Source organism: Lygodium microphyllum, chromosome 2 (assembly GCF_053477565.2).
Source record: "Lygodium microphyllum isolate KBCC chromosome 2, Lygodium_microphyllum_v1.1.10, whole genome shotgun sequence".
Taxonomy (NCBI): domain Eukaryota; kingdom Viridiplantae; phylum Streptophyta; class Polypodiopsida; order Schizaeales; family Lygodiaceae; genus Lygodium; species Lygodium microphyllum.
In genome coordinates, this window is record NC_141136.1 from 8,552,620 (window position 1) to 8,563,209 (window position 10,590).

At 39.7% G+C, this 10,590-nt stretch overlaps 1 protein-coding gene across 1 annotated transcript; it reads left to right on the forward strand.

Annotated features, from left to right (window-relative positions):
- Positions 1-7,391: 7,391 nt before the first annotated feature.
- On the forward strand, positions 7,392-10,296 carry LOC148039457 (zinc transporter 11-like). The gene is made up of 4 exons (XM_087690953.1): positions 7,392-8,190; positions 9,237-9,283; positions 9,407-9,554; positions 9,667-10,296. The coding sequence occupies exons 1-4, from the start codon at positions 7,665-7,667 to the stop codon at positions 10,056-10,058; spliced, it is 1,113 nt and encodes a 370-aa protein (XP_087547079.1). The 5' UTR covers positions 7,392-7,664; the 3' UTR covers positions 10,059-10,296.
- The last annotated feature ends 294 nt before the right edge of the window (positions 10,297-10,590 follow it).

The window sequence follows — 10,590 nt, forward strand, 5'->3', positions numbered from 1 at the left end:
CATGTCAAGATTGTGGGAGAGAAGGAAGGAGTCTCACTTGTAGCTTTCTTGCTTGCACAATGGGGGAATACACACACAGGTGGAGGCTGAAAAACAGTTTTCCTCTTCTTAGTTGTGTAAGCCAAAAAGAACTTAAGTACATAGAAATAGAAGAACCCTATTTATGGGTCTCAAACCAAACTCAACTAACTAAGGTGGCATACTAACTGAGCCACGAACTAGAGTATATAAGGATAGCTGTCATCTAGCTATTATTCATGTGCGGTGTATCAACCGCATCTACAACTAACAAGTCGGTGACATAAATGCACAACGATCACCCTGGCATACCACCAGTGGAGCTCGATATCTCAGCATCCTCTCCTTGAATGATTGTTTCCAAATTCCCTGTGGATAGTTTGGAAGTCCCCTTCAATGATTATTGGCGTTGATCCCTTTCTACATGCATCCCCAACTAATCTACCGAAGGCCCCTCCTATGCCACATGTATACTCAAATAATTTATCAAAATCCCCTCATATGCCATGATAATTTATATGCATTGTTGACATGGCTCTACACAATGCAATCTCCATTACTATAACAAGAAAGTGGGACTCCAAAGTATAAAGATGAGTGCAAAACCATATATCTAGAAGAAGCTTTAACATGCATGTCATCTAAGCCCTGTATATGTTCAAGTGCTTGGCTTCTTTTGTAAATGAGTTTGACAACTCTCATGCAATCATCAATAATGCTAGTAAACCAAGCTATATCCTCTTTTTCATACCACTCCTTTAGTGTGAAATTAAGCAAATGAGTGTTGATAACACTACAAATAATGTTTGGGTATCGCTCTTCTATAAGTTTACCTGCATTTTTACAATTCTTTGCATTATCCATAATAACTTGTACCACATGATGATACCCTATCTATTCAGTAGTCTTGCAAAAAATCTCTACAACGTACTTCCTTGACTTAAATTTTCATATCCTATCTATGGCCTTTATGAATGTCTCCCCCCTTAGTGAAAGCAACACAATGTTTGTTGCTAACCATTTGATACAATAGTACATCTAGTCAAACCCAAGTTGCATAGAGCAAAACCCTTTGAACCCTCTCCTTCACATCTGAATGGCACTTATCAAGAACCTCATGCCATATTGAGTGATAAGATGGCAGGGAAACACAAGCCCCAAACTCCTTGATTTTCTTCCATGCATGTTTCCAATGATCATTATCCACAATTTTCATTACATGGCAGGAAAAAAAAGGCCCACCAACTAAGGTCATTTGTACCTCTTCTAATTGTGTCACACAAAAACTCTCATGGAGAGACGCTTGGTGGACACTTTCTTTGTTCTTGGACTAGCAACTTTCCCTATCAGGTCATACTTGAAACTCTCTAGAGTTAGAAGCATGGGGTGCCTAGGGTTGCAATGCATTTGGCTAATTGAAAATATCACTTTGCTAGTCAAACATCTCAACTTTAGCACATGACACCCTTCAAATAGAAGCCCTCTTGCTTTCATAATGTTCTTGAATGGTCTTAGTTGCTTGTTTAGTTGCTAGGTTTTGAAATACACACTTGGACTTCTTCACACTACCAAGGAAATGGTCTCTAATGCGGGGGGCACCACTAAACTTCACAATATAATAAAAATTACACTCCCAATCCATATATCCACCTAAAAGATTTTTGCCAAATTGCCACTCTATTACTAATGACTTTTTTTGGGCTAGGAAATGACTTTGCATTAGGTTGGTGAGAGAAAGAAGCATTGGTTGTCTTTGAAAACTAGGGAATCGATAATGCACATGGAGACAATAAGTAAGTGATCGGTGATCACTACTCTATAATATTACTAGCTACAAGTTACAACAAACTAGTAATACATAAAATTATCCATGGAGCAAACAATCAAATAAATAGATAAATGAACCATACCGCAATTCTTGAAATAATCAATGATTTACAATCTTTATCTTGAACATACAAATTAAGTGCAATTAGAAATAAGAAACATACACTCACATGCAATTGCTATGCCTATATTATTTTGATAACTATATACAGTACACAAACATTATTCATTTTGACAATAAAGTAAAATCTCGTAAAATCTTTGTATACTAGTTATAAACATATAATGCATATGAGTCATGGCATGAAACAATTATGAAAAAGATAAGTAACATGCAATAAATATGTGAACATTGAATGCTTTTATACCTAAGGAATGTATATAGACATAAGTAAACATGTAAAAATATTCTAAACATTCATAACTTTTACACCACATGAACATTAGTGTTCACATACTTATATTGAAATATTACATATATTAATTAATATGCAATGCATGCACACAACTTATCAATAATAAGCATAACACTAAACTAATAACAAAAAAATCTTATGAACTAATCTTTGCCCGGTTAGGGATAACATAGTCTAAATAACATCAAATAACAATGAAACCATGAATTAACATTGCCCAAGATAGGATCTTAGCTCATTAAAAAAAGTTCACACTTGCTATTTTCTAACCCAATGCTTCATGTACTTCACCAAAGAAGGATGCACTCCCTAGGAGACTCACTCGAAAGATAGACACGTGAGAAATGTTGTCAGATTCCTATACATATAGGGTAATTTCTAGGGTTTTAGGCATGCTGGGCTATCTACATAGCTCCACGGACCTACTAGCTACTTGAGTTCCTCAACGGGCCCATAAGGAAACACAAAAATCCATGTGGGTTCACTTAGTTAATGTTGTTTTTAATGTTATTAATGTAAAATTGTAGAGTTAATGACATGTTATTATTATGAGATTGTAAAAACACAATCACATAATTGTAATTCCTGAATGCAATTGTATGCATTTGGGAAGGAACTTATGGCTATCATTGGCGTAGGTGTAGACATAGCAAGATAGGGTACATAAATAAGAAAGGTATGTGTTTTATACTTCCAACAATGCTTTTGATGTCATTATGTAGATACTATGTATCATCACAATAGTCCAAAAATAGAGAGGCTAAAAAAGTACATTAAATTATCTTGAAAGAATTCCTATTCCTATTCCTTGACATAATGGATGGGCACATCACTTGGGGATGATTAATAATTGGGCATGGTCATCTAGGAATTCTAGAGGGGTTGATTTCAAGTCTTTATGCCATTTCTCTTTGCTCTTGGGGAGTTGGCTGGCCAAAGGCTGTGGCTATCTTGGATAGTTGAACCCTCGATTATATTGGGAATAGCCAAATTTGGGGGTTAGATCCTATGAACCTTCATGGAGCTTTGCAGTAGGTAACTTCATGCCCAAATCATCCACTATTAGTTTATATGTATGCTGGCCTCAAGCACTCTAAATTTTAAGAGCTCTAATGTTTCTTCATATTATCCATGAGTTCTTATGTTTCATTTACCTAAGCCTTTCCATGGATTAGCTAAGGTCTTGACGGTTACCTACAACTTTCTTGTCTCTACTTGTTTCTCGATGCACATCAATACGGATTGCTTCATCAAGCACATTGTTGATGCTAGAGTGATTGAGACCCAAGTTGTTTTTGCCGTGGTTTTGTAAATCTTATCACGGATCCCCTTGATGAATGCCTTGGTTACAACCTTGCCAATGGGTCTTCTAGCAAACTAGTGTGCATTTAAAAAAGCTTTGTACTTTAGAGAGGTAATCGCACATGCTCTCATTCTCATGTTGCTTAATGTTCATTAGTTCTGATGTTTCAACCCTCTCCATTATGATTGATACTGTAGTTTTGAATCTTTACTAATTTTAAAGATTTTCTTAGGTGACTCTCGAACCAAGGAGAAAACCCCCAAGCATATGTTGCATAAGGACGAGAGGTTTATATTCAAGAAATATAGAGGGTTTTTTTTATAATGGTGATTTAATGAAAATAAGAAATGTGAGTCTTTGAAAAGTTCAGATGTGGCCTCTCTCTCTCTCTCTCATGAATTTCTTTTCTAATAGAAGATCATATGAGATGAAGTAATATTTTAATGGTTGAACATGTACATGCAATACTCTAAAAATATCCACAAATACACATATACTATAAAAAGAGAGATGAATTTTCTTGATGAAATGATATTTTAATGATTGAACACTTACATACAATCTACGCACATTCTAAACGTGCCCACAAATGTATATATTCTATAAAAACACATACATACCACATATATAGATATATGCATGTATACATATGTGTAAACACATACACTCATGTATGTACATATTCACACATGCCTCTACACACATAAACATATGAGCGAGAGAAAATCTTTACAATGTATTACTTACAGGTTTGCTTGGATGACTCTTGAACCAAGGAGACAACCCCCAACTTGCTTGTGTGAGATAAGGAGGAGAGGTTTTGTATTCAAATAATAAAGAGGGTTTTTTTAAAAGGGTGATTTAATGAAAAGAGGAAATGTGAGTCTTTGAAATGTTGGGATGTCTCTTTCTATCTGTCTGTCACACCCCCCCTCCTCCTCTCTCTCTCTCTCTCATAGTTCTCATACAAGAAATAAATAGGGGTTTTCTTTTGAGGGTGATATGATGATGAAAATAGAAAATGTTAGCCATTGAAAAGTTATTTGTGGCTCTCCCTCCCTCAATCCCTCAATCCCTCCCTCTCCCTCTCCCTCTCCCTCTCCCTCTCCCTGTCTCCTCTCTCTCTCTCTCTCTCTCTCTCTCTCTCTCTCTCTCTCTCTCTCTCTCTCTCTCTCTCTCTCTCTCTCTCTCTCTCTCTCTCTCTCTCTCTCTCTCTCTCTCTCTCTCTCTCTCTCGCTTATGAATTTCTTTTCTTATTGAAGATATGAGATGAATTGATATTTTAATGGTTGATCATGTGCATGCAATACTCTAAAAATACCCATAGATACACATATGCTATAAAAAGAGAGATGGATTTTCTATATGAAATGATATTTTAATGGTTGAACACTTGTAATCTATGCATATTCAAAAAATATCCACAAATGTACATATACTATAAAAATACATATACACCGTATATACACATATGTGCATGTACATATGTGCAAACACATACACTTATGTATGTAGATATGTACACACGACTGTATACATGTAAACATATGAGTGAGAGAAGATAATACTATTTGTTATTTATAGGTTTGCATGGGGGCCTCTTGAACAAAGGAGAAAACCCCCAAGCCTGTGTAGAATAAGGAGGAGAGGTTTCGTATTCAAGAAATAAAGAGGGGATTTTGTGAAGGGCGATTTAATGAAAAGGGAAAATATGAGTCTTTGAAAAGTTGAGACGTGGCTTTATGTATGTGTGTGTCTCATAGAGAGCAAGAGAAAGGTTTAGTATACAAGAAATAAAGAGGGGTTTTCTTTTGAAAGTGATATGATTATGAAAATAGGAAATGTGAGCTATTGAAATGTTATTTGTTGTGCTCACACACACACACACACACACACAAAAAGATGAATCTCTTTTCTAATTGAATATATGAGATGAAATGATATTTTAATGGTTGAAGACTTACATACAATCTATGCTTATTCTAAAAATGCCCACAAATATACATGTACTATAAAAATATACACATATCATATATACACATATATGCATGTATACATATATGTAAACACATACACTCATGTATGCACACATGCATGTACATATGTAAACATATGAGGGAGTGTTGAGAGAGAGAGAGAGAGAGAGAGAGAGAGAGAGAGAGAGAGAGAGAGAGAGAGAGAGAGAGAGAGAGAAAATAAAGAGAGGAGAGAGAATGAATACAAACTTATAAAACATGCACATATATACATGCATACACACAAATAGAGACACAAGCATCTATCCACAAACATATACCTACACATATACATGTATGCATTTACACATGTGCACACACATGCACATGCATGTGTGCACAACATATACGCATACGAGGTGAAAAAAGATGAGAGGTAGGGGACTTGTGAAAAAAGAAAAAGAAGGGCCCAAGGGGACCAAAGAAAGATGATGAGAGGGGGAGAGAGGACACACACACTTATGAGATTGCATAATTGAAAAGACGCGTATTACAAACACACATACATATATATGCACGCATACATACATGCGAATACACATGCATACACAAAATGCACACAAATGAGGTGAACAAGGATGAGAGATGCACATACATATATTCATACATGTGTGCACATACACATGCACGCACATGCATGCATGCACAACATGAACACATATGAGGTGGGGCCACTAAGAAAAAAAGAAAGGAGAAGCACACTAATGAGATGACACAAATGGAAACACATATACAGATATTCACACTCGTGCATATATACACACATATGGGCACATGTAGATTAAAAAGAGAGGAGACAAGAAAGAAGAAAAAAGAGAGGGGAGAGAAATATGATGAGCTTATGACCAAACAAATGGACATGAATATAAATCTCACGCCTATTTTAGACCTATCTGAATGACTACTAGCCACCACAAGGGTGTTTAGCTTGTGTTGTTGCATAGGGACAAAGGAAAAATATTCTACGAGAAAAAATTGTGACCAACGTGGATGTGGCTCCCAAGTATACACCTCTGCAAAAAGTGGGGCTAGAAAAATTTGAACCACAGATGCCACCTGCAATAAACCAAGATCTATTGGCTACGCCAACAGCTTAGTGCCAATTGTAAACTGTGCAAAATTGTACATATTATTGTCCATTAAGTGTGAAAGTGCAATGGAGATCTATTGTAAGAGGCACGCACGCACCTGTTGAGATGGGTTAGAAACGGGTCTCGCACACACATATCCAACCACCTATGAACTTTCTTGCCACATGAAACATGCGTTAGGACCTCGTTACTGGCATTGGTCCATCGAATCGGGACACGGAGCATCGAAAGAGCATTGGTGCGAAGCGCCTAAGAAATGTAGATGCAAAGGCTCTAGTATATATATATATATATGTACATGGGTGTAAGTTGTAACAAACAATTACAATGTGGATAGTGCTTTCTTTCGTCCCGTTTCTCGGAAGTTGAAGGCAAAGTCATATTTTGAAATGCCGATTAGTTTCATAAATAATTCCGACGTGAAAAGGTGCGGTAACCGGTTTCTGTGGAAAAGCTTGACTCCGGGGGGGTTGACTGGGGAGGAGCGGGGCCCACGGGGGCGGTTGGAACTTGGAAAAGCAACGATTGTACTAACGTACTGCCCCTTTTTCGTGGAGTGTGCGGGAGTGTGTGTGCCCACTGCTGTACTGCGAGCGGGGATTGTACTGCAAAACAGATTATCATCATTATTTTATTGTACTATCAATCTAATTCGGATTATTATTTTTATTGCTAGCGATATCCCAAAACGTAAAAAGCAAAGTCTCGGAGGTGGCACCGAGGCGCCCCCAACTGTAGGTGTTTTCTGTCGGCCTGCGGCCTGTGCCGTATGTCTGCATATATTTAGCATCATCCATGGCTGGCTGTCCCGGAGCAACAATACGGCTGCAGCCTGCTGGCTTCCCTCTCATCATCATCTTCATCTTCATCATCAGCTGCCGCTGCTGCGCCATCACAGCTTCCTCCTTAGGCTAGAATTTCTTCCTCGTGCTAGCCGGCTAGATTATCTCACTCCTGTTCAGGGTAGATTATCTCACTCCTGTTCAGGGTGAGAATGAAAGCCTGTCGTCCCCATATGGCCCCGCACTCCCGCCCCCGCCTCGCCCTCGCCATCCTCCTCCTCGTCGCCGTCGCTGCATCCGCCTCCCTCCCCTCCGCCCTCGCCCATGGCGGAAGCTCCGACAATGATGAGGATGCTGCCCCCGGCCCCGCTGCAGATAACCACACCAACCTCCGAAGCAAGGCCCTGGTCCTCACCAAGATCTGGTGCCTCATCATCGTCTTCTTCGCAACCTTCCTCGCCGGTGTCTCGCCCTACTTCTGCCGCTGGTACCGCAGCTTCCTCGTGCTCGGCACACAGTTTGCCGCCGGTGTCTTCCTTGGGACTGCGCTCATGCACTTCCTCAGCGATTCCAACAGCACATTCCAAGACCGAACGAGCAAGGATTACCCCTTTGCATTCATGCTGGCTTCTGCAGGCTACCTCCTCACCATGTTTGGGGATTGTGTTATTCAATGGATGTTGAGCAGGGAAAAACCCTCCCCCAAGGTGGATGTGGAAATGGGACACATTCATACAGGTAAAGGCTTTACTTGTCCCTTTTTGAAAAGCTGCATTGCCACCTGCTGCATTAATAGGACATGGCTGAAGCACTTCTCAGTCCTGGAAAAATGAGCTGCATAGGGGCCGTAGTTCACCCAGCAGTGTGGTGCTGCAACAGTCATATGGCTTGTCCAATGCTGGATGAATTTGGAATTCAGGACAGAATTGGCTGATGTCTCATGCTTCAGTTTGCAAATCGATCACAGCCGGCATGTATTGATGATTCTAGGCTTGTCTTTTTGCATACTTGGATTGCCCCTTCTTGCACAAACAGGACATAACTGAAGGACATCTCAATCATCGAAGAATCAGCTGCATAGACGTGGCCCCAATTCATCCTGGTAGTGTAGCACTGCAACAGTCATATGGTTTTCCCAATGTTGGTAGATCCGATTCGGAAGTCAGGACAGAATTGCTTGATGCTCCATGCTTCAGTTTGCAAGTTGGACACAGCAGGCATCTATTGATGACTCTAGGCCCACACATTTGTGACATATATTGGTCATGAGAGTGGCTAGAGGACACCTTATACCAGGCACTCTGATAGGGTTATTGTCACAGCAAATTCATGAAGTTAATTGGGACACCTAAGGTCACCCAAATCAGGTGGAAGACATCATCTCGGCAGCATCTCTATAATATACCTGATTTTGGGAATTAGTATTAAGCCTTTGTAAAGTGTCAAATTCACGTATGCAGGTGCTAGAATTTTCATCCTTGATCACTTTGCATCCCTCATCTGTGTGCAAAGTGTCGGAATTCGCATATTAAGCAGGTGCTAGGAATTTCATTCTTTATAATTACTTTGCACCCCTTGTGTACCAAGTATTCGTAACCAATGTTATCAATCATGTCAAATGTGTTTTTCCCTGGTTGTTGAATTACCCTCGAATTGTAAAAAGGGCTTGTATATTGGGAAGTTCTCAATGAGAGGTCTAAGTCGTATTGAGGTTAATATTCTTTTGTTGTTTCAGAGAAGTTTGTCAACTATATTTTCACATGGTGTGTTTTGTAAAATGACAGGGGTCGCAGCTGAAGGTGTCGCTGTACAAGATGCCACTGCTTGCAAGGTAACGTCCTCTCAACATTATCCGCAAAAGAGGGATTAGAGATGTGAATGATAGTAACGTTGTAGTTATGAAGAGGCCATTGTGGTCCTAGGATGACTCATTTTAAGAGAGTGTGTGTTGCAGTGTGAACCTGATACAGACGTTAATCTTGAGGCCAAGAATTTCGTTGCAGCAACATTGGTAAAGACCACATCTTTTGGGGACACATTACTTCTGATACTGGCTCTTTGCTTTCACTCTGTGTTTGAGGGAATTGCCATTGGCATTGCAGGTAGGTGCTCTTAGATATAGGCAACATGTCACATTCGCAACATATTAATGCAAACACCTCTCTTCATAGTCTTGATTTTGCCCTCACCGAAGAGAGATTGTGTGTTGTACAGAGACGGAAGCTGATGCTTGGAGAGCCTTGTGGACAATTTCCCTCCACAAGATATTTGCTGCCATTGCCATGGGGATAGCGCTTCTACGACTGCTTCCAGAGCGTCCTCTTCTGACAACATCATTGTATTCTTTTGCTTTTGGCATCTCCAGTCCTCTTGGAGTTGCCATTGGGATCATCATCGATGCTACCACAGAGGGTGCTGTTGCAGATTGGATGTATGCGATTGCGATGGGCCTGGCATGTGGTGTATTTATTTATGTGGCCGTCAATCACCTGCTTGCCAAGGGTTATGTTCCAGATTGTAAGGTGGCTGTTGACACTCCCTTCTGGAGATTCTTGGCTGCAACTCTTGGGGTTGGTGTCATAGCTGTGGTTATGAATTGGGATTGAGGACTCATTCGACTCCTCATAATGTTCTTCATTTGGATAGTATACCATCTAAACAGGCTATTATTTATCAACAATAATCTTTGTATAACCAGAGAGATGCACACATGCACCTAGTATGGCTTCAACATCTTTGTGCCAATAACGGTTTTACAGTGGCTCTTGGATGTTGTACATACTCCCCATTCATCCAAGGGATACATAAACACACATATATGAGACTCTCTTTTTTTTTTCCCCCCTCTTTGATTGTTGCCTCTGGCTTTTTTTGGCATTTTTCCCAGTCCATATGTGACACTCTTCGAATAAGTCCAATCACTCCTCTTGACATTTTTGCTTGTCTACGTATGTCATTCTGGTACAAATATACACATTTGACTAGTAACACGGTGTGGGATATTGACATTTTGGTACAGTGCATTCAGAGCCTTATCCCATGCAGCGTATATAGATCAAGGTCTTTGATAAGAGCACTACAAACTTACAAGCCTGGCCTACTAATAAATTGACATATTATTGCTAGACTCTTCAAGAA

Coding starts and splice junctions, on each gene's coding strand:
- LOC148039457 (XM_087690953.1), top strand. CDS start 7,665: ATGAAAGCCTGTCGTCCCCATATGGCCCCGCACTCCCGCCCCCGCCTC. Junction 8,191..9,236: donor AATGGGACACATTCATACAG/GTAAAGGCTTTA, acceptor GTAAAATGACAG/GGGTCGCAGCTGAAGGTGTC. Junction 9,284..9,406: donor AAGATGCCACTGCTTGCAAG/GTAACGTCCTCT, acceptor TGTGTGTTGCAG/TGTGAACCTGATACAGACGT.